General features: G+C 40.7%; 1 protein-coding gene across 2 annotated transcripts in view; it reads left to right on the plus strand.

The window, feature by feature from the left end:
- The window catches only part of NBAS (NBAS subunit of NRZ tethering complex), a 1,128,646-nt gene that overhangs the window by 135,571 nt on the left and 970,325 nt on the right, over positions 1 to 22,750 (plus strand). For both annotated transcript variants that reach the window (XM_073625355.1, XM_073625357.1), the window contains exon 11: positions 4,511 to 4,579. In XM_073625355.1, the coding sequence (XP_073481456.1) occupies positions 4,511 to 4,579 (69 nt within the window). The remainder of the gene's footprint in view (positions 1 to 4,510; positions 4,580 to 22,750) is intronic.

The following is a 22,750-nucleotide window of genomic DNA, read 5'->3' on the forward strand; positions in this document are numbered from 1 at the left end:
AGTTTAGCTGTGCAGAACTAGTCCACCTCTGTTCTGGCTACTCCAACCGTGGTGTGTGTCATTGTTTGCATGGAATATTTAATAAATGGACTTCAATCAAGTCGGTGTGCAGCCAGTTTCTTCCTTCATTCTGGGAAACCTCCTCACACATTCCAGATGGGTTCAGGCACTACACTATGCGTTCACTGGGCAATGTGTATGCAAGTGGACTTCAATCACGTCGGTGTGCAGCCAATTTTGTCCCTTCATTCAGTCTTCTACGACAGGCGACCTGGGGCTTGCACCTGTGTGAGGAGTCTTACATTATTCATTGTGCCTGGAGTTTCTCACCTGTAGTGGCGATTTTCCTTTGCTGTCTATTTCGAGGTTTCCCAGAAGGTTGTGGTCAGCTGGCTGATGTCTGTCTTGTTTGGTGAGAAAACAAGAGATGCAAGGCTGGGTCCCACCAAAATGTATTTAAAAATAAAACAAATTCAATGACTGATTGTTTAACAGAAGGGGTGAGAAGGAAAGCTATGTAAAATGGTTAAAGATGGTGAAGGTCCACTTTAACTGAGGGGATGAATTTACTTTCACCTTCTTGGGTCTGGTGATTGGCCAGGTTTTCATATTGATGACTAACTGTTTACACCTCTTAAGTGGTTAATAAGGCTAAAATCGAGCAGATGAGCTGTGTGGACCCATTTTTTTTCTTTCACAATTATCTTGTGGATTGGGGCCAGGCAAGGTGTGGGAGCCGTTATCTGCAACTGTCAAGGTGGACAGCATATGCCATTCAGATCCAGACTGAATGGCAGAAGGTGCTTGACGTGCTTCGAATAGAAAACTTCCAGGACACGTTCTAGAAGTGGCAGGAACGCTGTATTGCTGTGTAAGGGGACTATTTTGAAGTTGATATAGTGTAAACGTAGATAAATAAAGCAAAGCCACAGAGTCTCTGCGCTTAGGACAGATGACAAAAGGAGAGAGAAAAGAGAAGAAGGGAGAAAAGAACAGGGGGGGAGGGAGAGGGGGGGGGGGAGGAGAGATAGAGAAGGAAAAGAGAATAAAAAAGGGGGAGGAAGTCAGAGGGAAGGTGCAGGAGGTGAATGCCCCAATGAAAGAGAAAAGATGAAGGGAAAGGAAGGAAAGAGCTACCCAAAAGAGAGGGTATAAGGTATGCTGCCTCCCCTGGTTAAGCCCTCAAAGAGGACTAACATGTATAAAGGGTTGTGTATGGGGGTATGGCGCTCCCTTTTAAATTGTATAAGTGATGATGGTGGTTAAACAGTGAGTAATAGAAATTAAAAATATATCATACACAAAGGGTGAAGACTGCAATAACTCATAATTAACAAACCCTATACCAATATTTGAAAGTGTGAGTCAAAATATCATATAGTGTAAAAACCCTATTGTGTTGCATCAACATGTATACCACATGTAGGTAGTGGCAAAAAGTGACCACTAGGTGCTGCTGCTATGTATAATATGCAGCTAATGTGATGATTCCAACGTGTACGTGTACAGACGTAAATGACAAATGCAATCAAATCCAAAACGTATATTGAAAAACCATATATGAAACAAAAGCTAAAAAACACCAAAATTATAAAAAATTATAAAAAAGTCTGTTCAAAGGTGGTGCGTCCCAAATTGTAAATAGCAAGAAAAAAGTTCCAAGAGCTTGGTGACTGTAGTACCCACACAAGTGAAAATCCGTGACTTCTGTGCTCCCCTTTTGGCTCCCCACTCACCGACTCCCAGTACCCCTGCAGGGGTGACAGGCACTTCAAGATCCCACTGCCGTCCGCTAGGCCGGTATCCCGTGGCTTCTGTGATATAATGTCCTCTCTCCCAGGAGTTCCAGGTTACCGCTTCATACCACGTCCAAGAAGGGGATCGTCAGAAAAATCCTCACAAGAAAAAGATGCCACCTCATAGTGTAGTATGATTAAAAATCTTTATTAGCATCAAACTCCCCGATAGGGAAAAAAATTTTTTAAAATCCACACACACTACACTATGGGTGAAGCCGAAAGCCAGGAAATGCTTTCCCGCAGCGTGCGGTCCGGCTGCGTTCCAGGCTCTCTCGCTCCGTACCCGGAAATGACGTAAGAGCGTAGCCCCGCCTTACGCGTTTCGTCATCGAGGAAAACGTCTTTGAAAACGTCGATGACGAAACGCGTAAGACGGGGCTACTCTCTTACGTCATTTCCGGGTACGGAGCGAGAGAGCCTGGAACGCAGCCGGACCGCACGCTGCGGGAAAGCATTTCCTGGCTTTCGGCTTCACCCATAGTGTAGTGTGTGTGGATTTTAAAAAAATGTTTTCCCTATCGGGGAGTTTGATGCTAATAAAGATTTTTAATCATACTACACTATGAGGTGGCATCTTTTTCTTGTGAGGATTTTTCTGGCGATCCCCTTCTTGGACGTGGTATGAAGCGGTAACCTGGAACTCCTGGGAGAGAGGACATTATATCACAGAAGCCACGGGATACCGGCCTAGCGGACGGCAGTGGGATCTTGAAGTGCCTGTCACCCCTGCAGGGGTACTGGGAGTCGGTGAGTGGGGGGCCAAAAGGGGAGCACAGAAGTCACGGATTTTCACTTGTGTGGGCACTACAGTCACCAAGCTCTTGGAACTTTTTTCTTGCTATTTACAATTTGGGGCGCACCACCTTTGAACAGACTTTTTTATAATTTTTTATAATTTTGGTGTTTTTTAGCTTTTGTTTCATATATGGTTTTTCAATATACGTTTTGGATTTGATTGCATTTGTCATTTACGTCTGTACACGTACACGTTGGAATCATCACATTAGCTGCATATTATACATAGCAGCAGCACCTAGTGGTCACTTTTTGCCACTACCTACATGTGGTATACATGTTGATGCAACACAATAGGGTTTTTACACTATATGATATTTTGACTCACACTTTCAAATAATGGTATAGGGTTTGTTAATTATGAGTTATTGCAGTCTTCACCCTTTGTGTATGATATATTTTTAATTTCTATTACTCACTGTTTAACCACCATCATCACTTATACAATTTAAAAGGGAGCGCCATACCCCCATACACAACCCTTTGTAGATAAATAAAGTACTTTCTTGTAAACCGAGCTAGTCTAAAAACTTGTTGATACCACCTTGTAATTAAAATACAAAACGCTTTATTTGCAAAATAATAAAAAACATAAAGTTAAACTTGGGGGACCATATATAGCCCCATAGTACAAATAATCTTCCAATAAACAAGGAGTATTTAGAGCTGTTTGCATATATCTTCATAACAAGCACATAGATAGGTTGACGTGTTTTTGCCAAATTGCTTCTTCAGGACCCTTCATATACTTCAAAGAAGAGCAACCTGGCTAGAGAAACCTACATTAGATATAACATACCAAGATCTTTCCTTTTCTTTCTGTAAATGCATTGACACCTGTGATTTATGAATTGTACATCTTATAGCTCTTGGTATATTATATCTGCTGTATGTTTCTCTAACCAAGTTGCTCTTCTTTAAAGCATACAAACGGTCCTAAAGAAGCAATTTTGCGAAACTCTGTGACCCATCTATGTGCTTGTTATGAAGATATATGCAAACAGCTCTAAATACTCCTCGTTTATTGGAAGAAGTAATTGTACTGTGTGGCAACAAATGATCCTTCATTTTTAACTTTGTTTTTTTTAGTATTTTGTGGATAAAGCTATTTGTAATTTAATTATATGTGTCTTTCCGTGGTCCTCTCTATATTTCCTCCATTGGAATTTTTTTTTTTATGGACAGAAAATGAGAGGAGATTTCTCCAAACGAAGAGAAATGACCTCTTACACAGCTGTCATCAAAACAAGTCTGTCCATTGTAAGATTTTCTCTCTATTTCGGTTCTGGTGAGAACTGAAAATTTTGGGTTTACTCCCACTTAGGTCCCACTGACGGAGGTTAACAGGATGGAGAGTGTCACAGACAACAGAGAGTTTGAATCTCAGCAGCATGCACGCAGCCTGAACTAAAGGCTGGTAGGGGTTAGAACCGTTTATCACTCTATCCAAAGCTAAAAATATAAACATCTTAGCTTTAGACACAGTTTCATTCACATTTATTCCCTGAGCTGAGACTGCTGGCTCTCCAGAGAATTGACATTTTGATATGCGAAAATTGTACATATCAACCAACAATTGCGCAAAAATCTACTAAGTCACTTTTTTGTAACTTCTATCAATTTGAATAAAAGCAGTAAAAAGATAAATAAAAGCTTTTTATTACCAAGGCATATGTAGTCCCCGATGTTCTCACGTTGCACAGTAGTTCTAAATTAATTTTTAGATTGCCTAAAGGGGCTTAAAGTGTGTCCTGGGAAATGTAATGATTTAAGTGGTTGTATTTATCCTCTTCCTCCTTTTGTAATTTTTTTTTTTTTTTTTTACTCATTCTGGGAGTTTTCTTCCTACGGAAATGAAGATTTTTGCCTATAATTTGGGTTGTTGGTGTAACGCATGGCTTGATCTCATTTTCTAGGCGCTGAAGAGAAAAGGATTGTGGAGGATTATTAAGGCACGATTATCTAGCAGACACGGAACTGAACAGGTAAGTAGAGGGATTACCGTCATTAATTCAGTTCCAGCAGGCAGAGCTCAGTTTTGATTGAGCCACTGGTGTGGATAGGGAAAAGAAATCGGAGCAGACCAAAGTGATTACTTTTATTCCTGCAATCTCCCGCAGGTTTTGTATTTATTTAATATAATTAAAAAAATATGTAAAGGAGGATTTCAGGCCAATATATATTTATTTAGAAGCTATTGTAAGTGTATAGCCCATCGCTCCTTTATTTTCTCCTAATAACTACTATGTACTGTATGTAAAGTGTGTAAAACATTAAATCGGTAGTAAAGCCCACTTTGTTATTTTTACCTACAGGCTAAAAAGGCCTGTAGGTAGTTGAGTTTAGAGGCCTTTTTTGGAAAGTAAAAAAATTAGTTGATGCTGAGTTTAGAGGCATTTCAAGCGCTAAACGCTCCTAAACGCAGTAACTCGTGTTTAGCCATCGGGCAGCCCTTGTACCACTTACATGGTTTTGGTAAATCTGAAGACAAAAATCGTCAGAATCGTCAGAAAATCTAATAGTGTGTATGGGGTCTTAGAATCTGCAAAACCTGTTATTGGGTTCATTATTAGGTGTTTAAATTGTTGCATTCATTTATTTTAAGGAGCCTGCAAAGCATTGCACATGTAATCAGTGGCTCATGGGTAGAGGTCGACCGATATGGGTTTTTCTCTGGCCGATGCCGATATTTAGAAATCGCGGTGGCCGATGGCCGATATGTGATGCCGATTTTTTTGGGCCGATATATTAGGCCGATTTTTTTTTTTTTTTTTCTTTTTTTTTCCCCCCTTCATCTCATAAAATCTAACAGTTAGACCCCTTTCACACTGGGGCGTTTTTTTAGGCGCTTTTGGGTCTGCGGTGGTGTGGGACGTGACTTGTAGTTTTTTCATTCACAGATCTTTTTTAATGAATGACGTGGCTGTGTAGGCTCTGGGGATGGGAAGCAGGTGATTAGGAACATGTTACACCCTAAATACAGATGTAACATATTCCTAAATGTTCCTAAAGGTGAACTTAGGCTTTAAGGTTATATATGTGAGGTTTGTTATAGTTCCAGTAAAGCAAATACATGAATGGCTACCCAAAGGATTCACCTCTGTCTGGAACCAAGCCAACACTGAAAGGCAAAACATTTGTGTATACAGTAGATATAAAAAAACACATTATGAACGCTTTTTTCCTCTTTTTTGTAAGTGATCACATTCCCTCTGTTCTCGGCTGCATAGAAACTGGGGGAGGAGAAACAGCATTACACTAATCTTCCCAGTGTAAGGCTGTGCAGGAAGGGGGAGGGGGGTGTTAGGACAAGTCTATTTAATGGAGGAGAGCAGGCTGAGTTCCCAGCATAGCTAGAGAAGTGACCACTATCTTAATAGAAAAGCAGAGGGACTGGCAGGAACACCAGTGATTTCACACAAAGGAAGAAATATAAAGAGAAAAGGGGTACTTTTTCTTAGAAGTACATGGAACAGCAGACACATATCAGGAATATGAAATGTTGGGTTTACATACCCTTTAACCACTTCACGCAAAGTCATGTACCTGTGCGTCATTTTGTTCAAGTGGTTATACCGGGGTGATACCTGCATTTTTTCAGAGCGGATGGTTGGCTTTCTGGTGATAACAACCAATGCGGCTAAGCAGCCGCTCAGCCATTATCACAAGCAGCGTGAAGGGACGTCCTCTGCCGCTCTGCCCGGGTCTCCCATCCCACCAACACGTCTGCCAGCTGGCTGGAGCTTTGTCCTGTAACAAAGCTGGAATCGGCTTCAATCGGGTCTGCGATATAGTAACCCGGAAGTGACGTCACAGTGTCACTTCCGGTTTGCTCGGCAGCCAATGGCGCCAATTTTAAAAAATCCAAGGTATTCAGAAATGCAGATTTTGGCGTTTTTAATGCTTTGAAGTGCAAAGGAGGGGATTGGGGTCTTTTAGACCCCAGATCCCTCTATAAAGAGTACCTGTCACTGCCTATTACTGTCGCAAAGGATGTTTACATTCCTTGTGACAGCAATAAAAGTGATCAGAATTTTTTTTTTCCCAAGGAACAGTGTAAAAATAATAATAAAAAAACCCTTTTTTAAAGCGCTCCCCTGTCCCCGCGGCAAAGAAAACGCACTACGTAAGTCACGCCTGCAAATGTAAACAGTGTTCAAATCACACATGTGAGGTATCACCGCAGTCGTTAATAATTCTAGCAAATGGCCTCCTCTGTAACTCTAAACTGGTAACCGTTTAACATTTTTTAAAGCGTTACCTAGGGAGATTTTTATGTGTCGTAGTTTGTTGCCAATCCACGAGTGCGTGCATTTTTAAAGCGTAACATGTTGGGTATCTATTTACTCGATGTAACATCATCTTTCACAATATGCAAAAAAATTGGTTTAACTTTACTGTTTAGTTTTTTTTTTTTAATTCAGTGAAGTGGATTTTTTCCCCAAAAAGTTGCATTCGAAAAAAGCGCTACGCAAATACCGCGTGACATAAAATATTGCAACAACAACCATCTTATTCTCTAGGGTCTTTGCTAAAAAATTATATTTAATGTTTGGTAAGTAATTTTCTAGCAAAAGATTTTAACTTGTAAACAACAAGTGCCAGAAATAGGCTTGGTCTTGAAGTGGTTAATTCAGTGAAGTGGACTTTTTGAAGTGGTTAATGCGGATAAATAAATATGCACTTTTTTTCAGTGAACTTTTTGAAGTGGTTAATGCGGATAAATAAATATGCACTCTCCAATGTCTGCCCAAATGATTCCCCAGTGGGATTAAAGCAAGAAACAGACTTTCTTACTGTATCATGAATTATTCATTAAAAACTGTACTTAAAAACACCACACTCACATTTCCTGGTGCATAATTTGCACTAGTATTGGAAAGCTCACTGTGTGTGTGTTAGACCCACCTCCATGTTTGGGTGTAACTAAATCCATCCAGTTATGTCACAAGCTCCTCCTCCTCTTTACTAGTCTTATCACAAAGGACTTGTACGAGGGAATAAATGTATTGACTGCGGAGGATTTGGTTTGGGGACAATATCTGGAAGTAAAATTAAAAGGACAGTTCTATGTATGATGATATATATGTATAATATATAATAATAATACTTTAAAGTGAACCTGTGCCCAGATCATGAACCTTTAGGTAGTTACATATTCTGAATAGGTAGCAAAAGCACTTAAATTCAATCCCTAGTTTACCTACAGTATGTACAGTATACAGTGGGGACGGAAAGTATTCAGACCCCCTTAAATTTTTCACTCTTTGTTATATTGCAGCCATTTGCTAAAATCATTTAAGTTCATTTTTTTCCTCATTAATGTACACACAACACCCCATATTGACAGAAAAACACAGAATTGTTGACATTTTTGCAGATTTATTAAAGAAAAACTGAAATATCACATGGTCCTAAGTATTCAGACCCTTTGCTCGGTATTTAGTAGAAGCACCCTTTTGATCTAATACAGCCATGAGTCTTTTTGGGAAAGATGCAACAAGTTTTTCACACCTGGATTTGGGGATCCTCGGCCATTCCTCCTTGCAGATCCTCTCCAGTTCTGTCAGGTTGGATGGTAAACGTTGGTGGACAGCCATTTTTAGGTCTCTCCAGAGATGCTCAATTGGGTTTAAGTCAGGGCTCTGGCTGGGCCATTCAAGAACAATCACGGAGTTGTTGTGAAACCAATCCTTCATTATTTTAGCTGTGTGCTTAGGGTCATTGTCTTGTTGGAAGGTAAACCTTCGGCCCAGTCTGAGGTCCTGAGCACTCTGGAGAAGGTTTTCATCCAGGATATCCCTGTACTTGGCCGCATTCATCTTTCTCTCGATTGCAACCAGTTGTCATGTCCCTGCAGCTAAAAAAACACCCTCACAGCATGATGCTGCCACCACCATGCTTCACTGTTGGAACTGTATTGGACAGGTGATGAGCAGTGACTTAGAATTAAGGCCAAAAATTTCTATCTTGGTCTCATCAGACCAGAGAATCTTATTTCTCACCATCTTGGAGTCCTTCAAGTTTTTTTTTTAGCAAACTCCATGCAGGCTTTCATGTGTCTTGCACTGAGGATTGGCTTCCGACGGGCCACTCTGCCATAAAGCCCCTACTGGTGGAGTACTGCAGTGATGGTTGACTTTCTACATCTTTCTCCCATCTCCCGACTGCATCTCTGGAGCTCAGCCACAGTGATCTTTGGGTTCTTCTTTACCTCTCTCACCAAGGCTCTTCTCCCCCGATTGCTCAGTTTGGCTGGACGGACAGCTGTAGGAAGGGTTCCAGTCATCCTAAACGTCTTCCATTTAAGGATTGTGGAGGCCACTGTGCTCTTAGGAACCTTAAGTGCAGCAGAAATTTTTTTGTAACCTTGGCCAGATCTGTGCCTTGCCACAATTCTGTCTCTGAGCTCTTCAGGCAGTTCCTTTGACCTCATGATTCTCATTTGCTCTGACATGCACTGTGAGCTGTAAGGACTTATATAGACAGGTGTATGGCTTTCCTAATCAAGTCCAATCAGTATAATCAAACACAGCTGGACTCAAATGAAGGTGTAGAACCATCTCAAGGATGATCAGAAGAAATGGACAGCACCTGAGTTAAATATATGAGTGTCACAGCAAAGGGTCTGAATACTTAGGATCATGTGATATTTTAGTTTTTCCTTTTCAATAAATCTACAAAAATGTAAATTCTGTGTTTTTCTGTCAATCTGGGGTGCTGTGTGTACATTAATGAGGGAAAAAATGAACTTAAATGATTTTAGCAAATGGCTGCAATATAACAAAGAGTGAAAAATGTAAGGGGGTCTGAATACTTTCCGTCCCCACTGTATATAAGCATTGAGGTGGAATTCATTTTCAAAGGTCACAGTACAGACACTCTGTTTTTCTTTGAGAATGGAATCTTGGCAGCCTGCTGATTTTAACATATAAGCATTTAGAAACTAAATTAATTGAGCTATCTGTGATCTTTAAAACAGAATAACTTCACATTACATTGGGGCGGCACAGTGGTGTAGTGGGTAGCACTTTCGCCCAGCAGTAAAAATGGTCGCTGATTAGAATCCCAACCACGACACTACCTGCCTGGAGTTTGCATGTTCTCCCTGTGTCTGCGTGGGTTTCCTCTGGGTACTGCGGTTTCCTCCCACACGCCAAAGACATGCTGGTAGGTAGGGCTGGGGAAAAAATCGATTTAAATCTTGAATCGAGTTGAGAGGTCAAAGTGATTCAAAATTTAAGCAAATCGATTTTTTTTAGATTTTTTTTTTCACTGCGCTGGTCCTGAGGCGCTGCGGGCATGAGTTTTTAGGCGAGGCTTCGGCCTAGTCCGCGGCTAAGGCTGGACGCCGCGGACTAGGCCGAAGCCGTGGCCTCGCCCAAAAACTCATGCCCGCAGCGCCTCCGGACCGGTGCTGACACCGCGCCGGGCCTGAAGAGCTGCGGGCAAGGAGTTTTTAGGTGAGGCCGCGGCTTCGGCCTAGTCCGCGAGGCCGGACGCCGCGGACTAGGCCGAAGCCGCAGCCTCGCCTAAAAGCTCATGCCCGCAGCGCCTCGGGACCAGCGCGGTTTCTAAAGAAAAAAAAAACTCGATTCGAATCGTGAATCGATTTTTTTTTTTTTTAAGAGAATCGAAGATTTTTTTTTTTTAGAAAATCTCCCAGCCCTACTGGTAGGTTAATTGGCTTCTGTCTATATTGGCCCTACTATGTATGAATGTGAGTTAGGGACCTTAGGTTGTAAGCTCCTTGAGGGCAGGGACTGATGTGAATGTACAATGTATATGTAAAGCGCTATGTAAATTAACAGCGCTATATAAGTATCTGAAATAATAATAATTGCAAGCACCTAGAGAGGTCAAGGGGGGATTGCTTTATAACTCTTTTACTGTTTGTTACGACTATGTAGATAGTTTATTGTGGACCCAGATGCATTATGAATGAGCCTGTTGGTAAATCTGAATGAGTAGTGTAATAGTGTAAAATTGCTTTTATAAGCATCACACAAGTGCACCAGCTATCTTGTTTCTGTTGCAGGCTGCATTTCTTTCCATGTTTTTTTCTGGTAATCACTGCTAATTTAGCAATAGGATGAAGAGACTCAGAATTTCTCAGAAATCTTAAATTGTCTTGTCTTATGAGGTGCTGAATGCAGTAGAACCCTCAGTCCCGCTCCAGGGCATTTGTTATTCAATTACATTTAAATTTGAGTCTAGTAGCCTGTTCTGTGGGCTTTGGGGAAGTCCCTTAAACAGATGGCCATCTTGGTTTATTGCCAGGACAGGCTTCACCTTTGCATTTAGCAGTGCCCGAGCTTGTGTGAAAATTGTCACATCAAATAAGTATACACTATATGAGAATGACGTGTTTGTAGAGGCGGCACCAAAACAAATGGAAACTGTATCTATAGGATACTAACAAACATCAGTTCAACAGACTTTCCAATCAGTCAGTCAGTAAATGATAAAAAACAAAAAACAAAAAAAAAAAAAAAACGTTAAAGCTGTCATAGCAGCTTATCTCTTATTGTCTTAGATTTTGGTTTTGCCTATAAATCAATGCAGAAAGAGGGTTGCCCTGATTAAGCATATCCACAAGGAAAGATAAAATAGAGGAAGGGGTTAATTAACAGAGTTAGTTAACCCTCTGTTAATTAACCCCTTCCTCTAGATGTCAATGATGTCATTTAAAGTCCCTAGGAATGGAAACACTTGACCTCACCAGGCCATGGCTTCCTGAAAGTCCCTACCCCCAAACCACCTCTATTTTAAGGAAAGATAAATGAAATATAAAAAATTCATGATCTATCCAAAACCAGTGATCTCCAGACTGAGGCCCAGGGGCTGGATGTGGCTCTTGGCTCTCCTTTATCTGGCCCTTGGGGCACTATTTCACCTACTGACACCATCGACAGGGCACTATTCCACCCACTGACATCATCGATGGGCAATATTTTTCCGATTGATACCAACAGTGGAGCTCCATTAAAACCAATGTTTATATCCATTGATGCCAGGGCATTTTCTGCTCCTTCTGTTTACAGACCGCCCCCCACCCCTATAGTCTGAAGGACACAATGTTTTAAACCATTGTGTGTGTGTGTGTGTGTGTGTGTGTGTGTGTGTGTGTGTGTATATATATGTATATATGGCTTCTTTTAAAGCTGAACTCATGTAAATAGATATTATTAGTGTTGTCACCACAGGGTGGCACTGTGGACAACACAACAACATACACTATGCCACCTCCTTAAATTTTTAGAAAATTGGGGATTTGGAAAGAATGGACTTTTTAGGCATACTTTAAAAGGGTATTACAAAAATATTTTATTGGTAACACATATAATAGACATTGACAATTAAAAAATATATACATCTGTGAATGTGACTAAAAAAAGTTCTCAAAGAACCGTCAGATGTCCAGAGTTCTTCCGGATTCAATAGACTAGGCTAGTCGGCCAGAGAAGTCTTGAGTATGGCAATTCCCCAATAAAGTGACAAAATAAGGTAACCTGAGTAGGTATAATCCTGTAATGGTCGATAATGGGTAACGGAAGCCAGCTCAGGAAGTATCAGTTCTGCTTTTCATAGATAGATAGGCGTGCTTGACTAGTTTCGCACTTATTCACGCGTTCTTCTGGAGCTAGATCGATAATTGTCAAAAACAAAATTTTTGCTGTCACCTCAGAGGTGACTCGTTTTCTCTAATGCACCCACGCACCCTCCTTGTATGACCTGGTGGTCCCACCAGAGCTCTTGTCCATTTAACCGTTTTGCCTCATTTAACAGCAAACTTTTATTTTTGGCAATTATTGGATATAATAACAGTGATTGGACACAGCTGATCATTTGGTAAAGAGCCTACATTACATGCTCTTTACCTAGATCGGAGATGCGGTGTGTCAGAGCAACACACCGCACCAGCGATCGCCATGCTGCATGTTCCCGGGGGCTCGCACGAGCGGCTTATCCTACTGGATGCCATATGACTCCCAGTCAGGTTAACCGATCCCTGCTGCAGCCATCATTTTGCTATAGGTCGGGCGGGATGTGGTTAAACAAAACTAGTTTAGGTACCTGAATCTCAGTTGGTATTAGCCTCTTACAGTATCCTGTAAAGCAGCACTCAGACTGGCAGAAGGTGGGCTAGAGCAGTGATCTTCAAACTGCAGCCCACAGGCCAAATGTGGCCCTTTGCTTGCCTCTATCTGGCCCTTGGGGCACCATGCCATCCACTGACTCCAGTGATGGGGCACCAGTCCTCCCACAGACACCAATGATGGGGCATCATTCCGACCTTGAATATCAACCATGAGGCACCATTCCTCCCACTGATACCAACAATAGCGCACTATTTCTTCCAGTAAAACCAATGATGAGGCACAGTTTACTCTCACTTACACCAGGGCGTTGACTAATCCCACTGGCTACAGTCTGCCCCCCCCTAATGCCTCAAGGACAGTAAACTTGCCATTTGTTCAGAGAGTTTGGAGACCCCAGGGCTAGAGCATTAGATGCCAGTCAGTTTGGCTGCATGCAGTTGTGCTGACAAGGGAGAAGAGGAAGAATGCAGAGTGAGTAGAGGGTGGTCTCTTCTGTCTCCTGCTGCTCCTTCACTGTCCAGCCAGCATGCTGGGTGTTGAATGATATCAGCACTTATTCCTTATTGATGACGATACAGTGATATCATTCTCTTGTATAAATCTTGCAGCTGAATTAATTGAAATGTAAATCCTTTGCAGGTGAACCTGTTCCTGGATATGCATTTCATAAGTGCATTTAGATGTTTGCCTGGAGTTAAGCCTTAAAAAGAATTTGCCAGTTTAAGATAGAAGCACCTCGATCCCTTTTTGATTGTAGGATGGTCTTGGGAGGAGGTGTTCTAGTCTGGTCCTGCTGTAACCACTTAAGGACTAGCCTTGTTTTGAGATTTGAGTGTTTACAAGTTTAAAACAGTTTTTTTTGCTAGAAAATTACTTAGAACCCCCAAACATTATATATTGTTTTTTTCTAACACCCTAGAGAATAAAATGGCGTTCATTGCAATACTTTTTTTTTGCACCGTATTTGCGCACTTTTTTGGAAATAATTCACTTTTTTGAATAAAAAAATAAGACAACAGTAAAGTTAGCCCATTTTTTTTTTTTATTGTGAAAGATAATGTTACGCCAAGTAAATTGATACCCAACATGTCACGCTTCAAAATTGCGCCCGCTCCTGGAATGGCGTCAAACTTTTACCCCTAAAAATCTCCATAGGCGATGTTTAAAAAATTATACAGGTTGCATGTTTTGAGTTACAGAGGAGGTCTAGGGCTAGAATTATTGTTCTCGCTCTAACGATTGCAGTGATACCTCACATGTGTGGTTTGACCACCGTTTTCATATGCGGGCGCTACTCACGTATGCGTTCATTTCTGCGCGTGAGCTCGTCGGGACGGGGCGCTTTAAAAAAAAAATTTTTCTTATTTATTTTACTTTATTTTATTTTTTTCACTGTTTTTTTTTTTTTTAAATTTGGATCACTTTTATTCCTATTACAAGGAATGTAAACATACAAAAAAGGATGACAGGACCTCTTAAATATAAGATCTGGGGTCAAAAAGTCCTTAGATCTCATATTTGGACTTTAATGCAAAAAAAAATGTAATTTGAAAAAATGACAACAAAAAAAATGGCCCTTTAAGACTTATGGGCGGAGTTCACGTTATGACGTCGCTTCCGCCCTCCTATGATATAGAGACGGGTGGGGGCCATCTTCCCCTCACTCATCTCCATACCACAGACATAACAGGTCCCGATTGCCTCCGCCGCTACCGGCAGCTCTGGTAAGCGGCGGAGGGCGCGGGAGAGCGGCGGGAGCGGGGGGGCACCTCTCCCGCTGCCAATAACAGTGATCTCACGGCGAATCCGCAGCAGAGACCACCATTATCGTAAACGCGTCTGGCTCCTGAAAAGATGGATACCTCGGTTGTGGCAGCAGCTGCTGCCGTTACCAAGATATCCATGTTTAAATTGCCGACGTATATATACAGGAGCTGGTCGGCAAGTGGTTAAGATGTACCTGATTATGCAGAGTTGGTTGTATGATGGTAAGAGTGCTGTCATATTACTGTCATGTTGATATATTCAGCTTGTCTGCTTGGGAAACATCATAAAGCCAGCTGTAGCTGAAGTCAGCAGCTTGTTCTATATTCAAGCACCAAGCTTACTGAGATGTAGTACGTATTTCACAGATCACAAAGAAAGGGGTTCGATTTAAGTAGTTAACATAATTATATGAAAGAGAAGCATAGGGGATGTGTACATTGTTAGCAATGAAGGTTTTAGTTTTTGTAATTTTTGGATGGAATGGAATTGTTTTGTATTTTGTTTTGGATTGTTATCATGGTAACGGTGCAAGGAGCATTTGTGTGACTGTTTTTGTGATAAGCTCAACTGTCATTAAGCTCAGAACATAATTACATTAAAAGCCTAAGAATTCAAGAAAGCAAATTATTCTGTGTCTCTATGGATGAAGTTTAATAGTGTGAGCCAAAGAGGTGTGTTAAAAATAAAGATTACATGCTGATAAGGATCCTGGTCTAAAAGAACCCTAAAGCTGCTTTTACACTGATGCGTGTTTGCTGCATTTTTACCGTGCTAAAAAGGCAACAAACGTGCAATCCCTCTAAATCCTATAGGACACTTCACACCACTGCGCTGAGGGTGCATTTTGAAAAATTTTGCATCTTTGGCGCAGTTTTCAAAACACACAAAAAATGCAGGTCCCCCGTTGAAATGAATAGAAAATGTGTCCAAAAAAAAAAGACCTCAAAAACACACCAGTGTTTTTTTGAGTCACATGTTTTAAGTTTTCCCAGGTGGCTGCTGGGTAATAGGCACTCAAAAAATGCATCAAAACTGTCTCTGAAACGCATGTGGTTTTACCTGGTTTTATCAAAAGAGCAGTGTGTAAGCAGCCTAACTATGGTGCATTGAGCCGACCACATCAGCGTTCCAATTGTGGGCGCTTTTGGCTATGGACATGGGTCAGCATGGGCACCCTGACTGGTCTGTGGCTACGCAGCCCCATACACAACAAACTGAGATTGCTAATTTTTCTGCTTTAAACACATCAACTTAATGGACAGCATATTTACTTGCTGCCTTATATATTCCACCAACGTTCACATTCTATTGTAACAAGATGATGACTGTTGTAAAGAGGAAAGGATTGCTGCTACTCCCGACCGGCCCAGGTGAATAGAGTGGCCTCAGCCTACATGTCTCCACCAAATCACACACACTGCTGCATTTAACCCCACCCACCCGAGGCGTTTCATGAAATTGATTCTCACTTTCTCAGCGGTTGATGCATATACACATATCTATAAGGTAAAATAGTTTAGGACTGTATGACAACAATAGTAAAACTTGTATTCCATAAATGCAAAATGTTGGGATCACAATAAGGGACACATACTTACAAAAATGAAGGATATTGCATGCTCATATTCTAGCGGTAGCCACAAGGGACGTCTGACCCAGGAGCTGTGGGTATAAGATTCAGAGGGGACCAGCAGCGCAAGCAGGACAGATTGAAGTATCGAGCAGTAAGGACAGTCCAACACAACCATGGCTGGAGAAAAAATTGTTTGTGTGTTAATGTGCAAAAATAAAAAAAATATTGAAACCAAATGTTGGCACAATTGTATCAAATTATACTTTAATGTGTCCTGCTTGTGCTGCTGGTTCCCTCTGAATCTTATACCCACAGCTCCCAGGTCAGATGTCCCCTGTGGCTGTCATTGGGCTTTGAGCATTCAATATCCTGCATTTTTGTAAGTATGGGTCCCTTATTGCGATCCCTACATTTTGCATTCATGTAATACAATTTTTACTATTGTTGTCATACAGTCTTAAACTATTTTATCTTATAAATATGTGTATATGCATCAACCCCTGAGGAAGTGAGAATCAATTCACGAAATGCGTCAGGATACAAAAGATGCAATGTTACATTAATCATGAACTGATTTTTTAGTACTGTATCTAGCTATGGAATGGATATGCGTATTTGGACCAGTTTGCTTTGCAATATGGCACCATTTTTCTGCTGACCTTTTGCTATTACATTAAATAAATTTCTACATCGTTGTTTTTATAATTGGGTGTGTTACGCCTCATGTAAATTCCTATTGGCAAATCTCTGCATTTTAGTCCTGGAGAGTAGTCTGCCTTCGGTCAAGGCTCCTATGAAGACGGCTGCAGCTGATGCTCCTTGAGTGAGTATATGCAGGGGTGCCTGACCAATCCTGCTTGGCCCTATAGACAAACATCCTATCCAAACCATCATCTGAGGTATATGACAGCCGCACACTTGTCTAGCAAGTGAGACCATGCTTGTAACAGGCTGAGAGCCTGCTCAGACCAAACTGGGCTTTAAAATAGCCAGGAGGTTGGACATTTTTTGAAGCTGAAACAAACCACTTTGAAGGTAAACCTCCATGTTTTCTATTCAATGTTGGACTCCCCTAAAATATATATATATATATATATATATATATATTTATTTATTTATTTTAGGGGAGTCCAACATTGAATAGAAAACATGTGCGTGTATATATATATATACACGCACACAGTGTTCCAAAAGATTGTTTCCATTGGTATCAAATTATAGGAAATCATAATTTCTTTCCCTTTAAAGTACAGCTGGTCCAGAAACTGCATGGTGATAACACAGACAGGTATATGGAATAATGTGAGTAGTTCTTCAAACATTTGGAATTAATGGAAAAGTTCACCTTTTTGGAACATGTTACCTGTCACCCCCTGTATTTAGTTTATAATATCTAACATGTTCCAACACATACAGGACTAGAGTAAAAATGGCACCAACCTCCACTCTGTTTAGTAACACTCTGTCTAGGCACACCCAACAGTCACAACAAAATGAAAATGGTTTCATCTTGGGTCACCACCTGCCCTCCTGTGGGTGGGGATCTAAGTCAAAGCCATTTTAAAAAAAATTGTGACTATTGGTGTGCCTCGAAAGAGTGCAGATGTGCACCATTTTTTTGTAGTCCGAATTGAGCTTGATGAGCCTTTATTCAGCTCTGAGCGGTACCGTTTTTGGAGCAGCAGCTTTGGGGAGAGGAACCCACACCCTGTGACAGCGGGCGTAAGATCCTCTCAACTGCAGCCACTGCCACATTTAAAAATCAGTGTGCTTGTGCAGGGCTCCACCAGAACAACTGCACCATTCATTCACATAGGGCTGCAACTAACAATTATTTTCATAATTGATTAGTTGGCCGATTATTGTTTCGATTTATCGATTAATCGGTTGATAAGCTGATAAGGTAATTAAAAAAAAGCGTTGTGTATAATTTAGTTAATATGTAAAGTTTTAAAAAAAGGCAATTTATTCTTAAATATCTCTATGCAGTGGTAAATATGAATAACTATATAGTTAGGGAGCAAAATATCTAATCCACTCTGAGAATAAAAGACAGAAGAGATATACTGCATATAATATTAGAGGAGAGATATACTGTATATGCTATTAAAGGATATATACGATTAAAAGGGTGAATCTGGTAAATATCATCAGACTCAGATCAATTTTTTTTTTTTTAATTTAAAAAACAAACAATGTCTTCCTTCAAAAAAAAAAAAAGGCATTTTAAGAATGTTCGTTCGATTTTCTAATCGTTAGTGGGGTCAAATTGACGTTCATTTTCAACCACGGTGACAATTTGGAAATAATAGAAAACTTCTTGGTCAAAGGAATTTTCAGACGGTGTATGTGGTTTTCGTTCATTTTAAAAACACAATGTTAAAAACAAGTGAAAATTTCAACCATTCTTTCATTCAGCGAATGTACAAAGATTTTTCGTCTGAATATTCTCTTCTGAAAATTGATCCATGTGGCCAGCATAAGGCTTGGTTCACACCTATGCAGTTTGCTATGTTTCTGCAGTGCTTTTTGCTGTGCGTTTTGATTTTTGCACATGTGATTTTGCGGCAATTTGCATTTTTGCATTTTTTTGGCCAATTTGTTGTTGGGCAGATTAAAAAACACAAATTGCTCCAAAAACGCATTACATGTTTTTCTGCAGCTTCTCCATTGAAGTCTATTGAACCAAAAAAGCACCGTTTTGCGTTAAAAAAAAAAAAGTCCATGATCCTTTCCAAATATGCAGTGGCTGAAAAAAAAGCATAGATGTGATGTGTCCCATAGGAAACCATGTAAATGAACTGTAGTGCTTTTCTGCAAAAAGCACCAAAAAACACATAGATGTGATCCAGGTCTAAGACGTTTAGTAACATAATGAGGGTTAAAAAAAAACTAAAATTAGCCCCTTTTTAGTACAAAAAAAAGCAAATCTCTACTGTAAGGGGTTCATTTTTTTTTACTGTAGAACTGTGAAAGTAATATTTACAGTAGCGATTATTTGCTCTTTTTGTACTATAAAAGGCTCAATTTAATTTTTTTTAACTCCATTATGTTACTGGCCGATTAATCGATTATGAAAATAGTAATCGATTATTTTCATAATCGATTAGTTGTCGATTAATCGATTAGTTGTTTCAGCCCTACATTCACAGAACTCTGTGAATATAGAAGTCCCATCTGCCAACGCCACAGACTGACTTGTAGATTCAATGAACTGCGAGCTTACTGATGAGCATGCTCATAGTCCATTTACAATTCCTCCAGCTTTCAAAAAGAAAGCCTGTACAGAGGTACAGGGCGAAAGCCAGAGGACTTGTCTGCAGAAAGCTGACCTTACACCCGTGATCCGCTTATCACAGATGCAAAGCTTTGCAGGCTCCTGGGGGGAAAAATAATAAATGCACATTGGATTCTTGCAAATATACAGTATGTGCATTTATTATCTTTTTCCTCAAAGGTGATCTTAGCCTTTAATGTGTGTTAGAGGAATGGTCATTTTCTTTGCAGTGGTTGTGTCAACCGACACAATACACATTGTTGGTCTGAAAACATCCCAAATGGAATGGGTGAAAGACATTTTTAAACAATTCCATTAATAACGTTGTGGGCAGGGATATTTGGTGACAGATTAGTTGGACCTCTCTAGTAAGGGATGAGTCACTGCTCTGTCTCATTCACTTATGTGTGTAAATGTCAGCTTGTGCTTTTGAGCCATGTAAACAGCATCTTTTCAAATAAAAAAGCTAAAGGACATGCTGGAAAACATAAAGGTAGCTTAGAGCTCCACAGCTTACTAAAAGGAATGCACAAATACTTATGCATTATTTCCTATCTACATATTTCTGTTTCTGTAAACCCCTCTGTAGTCCCTTTATGTCCAAGTTCCCATATTGTTGCTGATGAGTAGTCCTCCACCCTTAGTAGAAAATGTTGCCTTTCTGTCTTCACTGTTACTACTGTGTAGGGTTGATCTCAGGCATGTTTGGATCATACCCGCCAGGAAACCGCACTGCACACCACCAATACTAGGCAGTGAGGCAGTTCCTGGCCCGAAGCTGCATTTACACATGCTGCTGGTTGGCAGTGTAGTGACGGCTTCCTGGCGGGTACGATCCAAACCCGTCTGAGCCCATCTCTGCTACTGTGTGGCTGGGCAGTGTTGCTATAGTCTCATCTTTAGAAGAGATTCACCGTCAAGTGACCATGTTGCTGGACCATAAAAGCCAGTAGATAACCCTCAAACAAAGTTGTGCCTGCCTTCCTGAACTTGGAGGCCTGGAAGGGAGGTTTGGTGTTTGAGGTCAGGCCCTGCTCTGTGATCAGCATTTGATCATTTCCTGGCTTGACAGGGATTGTGGCTGCTGTAAAATTCCCCTGAACTTGCCATTTTTAAAAAATATTTTTTAAATCCTTGTAGCTTTTATTTTTCTTATGCGGCTTAAGAACCAATGGCATGTTGGATTCCTTCTCCATAGTAGGCAATACATTTTTCATAGTGCTTTTTTCATCGACCTCTTAAGCTGATGTAGAAAGGTTTATTCTGCCAGCATTTGAATTTTGCAATGCATTTTAGATTTTCAGATGAAAACTTCACAATAGATGAAAAAATAATGGAATAAATCTTGTATAATCTGTGAAGAAAATACACATTGTGTTCCTACCAATTTATTGGTAGAATAGAGTGAATGTTTATTTGACAGTAATGTTTCACATAAATGCAGTTATATGCAGCAATGTGTATATCGTCCCCTGGTCTGTCTCCTAAAAGCTCATTTATGTCTTTCTCTTTTCATCATTTCCTGTCCCTTTCTCTTCATCCCTCTCTAATAAGGGCAATATTGATTTTGGGGAAAAAACACTCGTCTCTCAGGCTTGAGCTCAATTTCATTTAGTTTTTGGTTGATGGTTTTAGATAACTTACACATTTTTTTTTTTTTTCACTTTTACTGCTTATATATCATTTTATTTTCACTCCTATTAACAAAAAGAAGGGGATTGGTACTAAGCTGGCTACAGATTTAAACTTTTTGAAGCATTTTAGATTTACTACAGGGATAAGTTATCTTTTTAAAAATCTTATATGAATCGTACAGTACAGGAGGCAGGATTTATTCCTAGACCATGGGTTATATGCAGGCAACCTTCAGGTGATTGGGCCCAAGACTTGCTAGCGCCACGCCAACCATAGAACGCTTAGTATTCATTCAAAACAATGAAAAGCATTCTCTAAATGGCGCCAAAGGTGAGTGGCTGACCACCTGTATTAACAATGCATCTGGCTGACCGCTGGCACTGGCAAGTGGAGATCACTGGAGCAGCAGTGCCTACTTCAGTACTTTCCAGCTCCCAGGGGCATCAGCCATGTATGGTTATTCATAGTTACATTGTTCCATGCTATGTATAACATGCAGATGCCTGGAATTATACTTTAAATTTGGCATCTTTTCTTGTCCTATCTAGATTTAGTCTCAGGAGGATGAAGCAACTGTGCCGCACTTTCCAGATGATGCATTCTCACCTGTCTTTTCCACCTTAAATACACACAGCACATTGCTGAACTCCAGCTGCCATCTCTAAGGCTCCATTCACATTTGAGCGTAGCCATTTACTAGCGTTTTTCTGGCTTTTTTTTTTTTTTAAGCGTTTTTGCAGCTTTTTAGAAATATATTACAAGTGTTTTACAGCTTCAGGTGTTTAGAAAGCATTAGGGGGAGGAAAGGGTGAGGAAATTAGGGGTGGAGAGCTACTATTTGAGGATAAAACACTCGTAAAACGCTCAAGTCAGGCGTTTTTATTGTAGTCTGTGGGGCCAAAAATGCTTGTAATCTGCCAAAAAGAAGCCTATTGCTTTTTTTTTTTGAGTGACAGGCATTGTGCTTCAGGCAATAAAATGCTCAGATGTGAACAGGGGCCATTGAAATAATGGGATTAGGCTTGTTGAGTGTTTTAGAGCTACAAACTTTAAGCAGAAAATTGCTCAGGTGTGAATGGGGACTTAGGCTCCATGTACACTTGCAGCTCCTAAACTTGAGTTTAGGAACTTTTGGCTTTTGTTTGCCAAAGCTCCTAAACTTGAATCCATGAAAACCTATGTGTCCATGTAGGCTTTAGGATCATTTAGGAGCTGCTGAGGTTAGAGGAGGTTCAACCTTCCCTGATCTCCTTCTCCTGAACGTGGAAGAATCGCGTTCAGGATAGTAACGTTTTGGCCGCAAAACGTGCAAAATTGTGGTAGGATTACATGTGCGATTTTTCCGCGTTTTGCGCTGGCCAGTGGTCAAAGTAGTTCAAGTGTACATGAAGCCTTACAGAGACAGAGCCATAGGAACATAAGCAGTGCCTGGGTTATAGTAGCGCCTGTATCCGGCCTCGCAAGACCCCATCCATTCCGATCTCCATTCTGAGTTCCCTTATTTGACTCTAGCTCACTCTCAGGCATGCACCATGCGGCCTATCTGACAAAAGCAGATATCTCTGCCACTATGAGTTACTGAAGGGGGGGGGGGGCGAAATGGACATTCTGAATATCGGGACCCCTGCAGACGTTTAATGCCCAGATCTGGCTAGAATGAATGCTTACCATCTGGGCTGGGAGATCCCATGGACAGCTGATGTGATTACCTGATCAAAGAGTCAACTGTAAGCCTGGGACAGGATTGCATTTTTATGACCTTTTGGTTTAAGATATCCTCACTGACTGCAATTGCCAACCC

This window comes from Aquarana catesbeiana, linkage group LG04 (assembly GCF_042186555.1).
Source record: "Aquarana catesbeiana isolate 2022-GZ linkage group LG04, ASM4218655v1, whole genome shotgun sequence".
Classification (NCBI taxonomy): domain Eukaryota; kingdom Metazoa; phylum Chordata; class Amphibia; order Anura; family Ranidae; genus Aquarana; species Aquarana catesbeiana.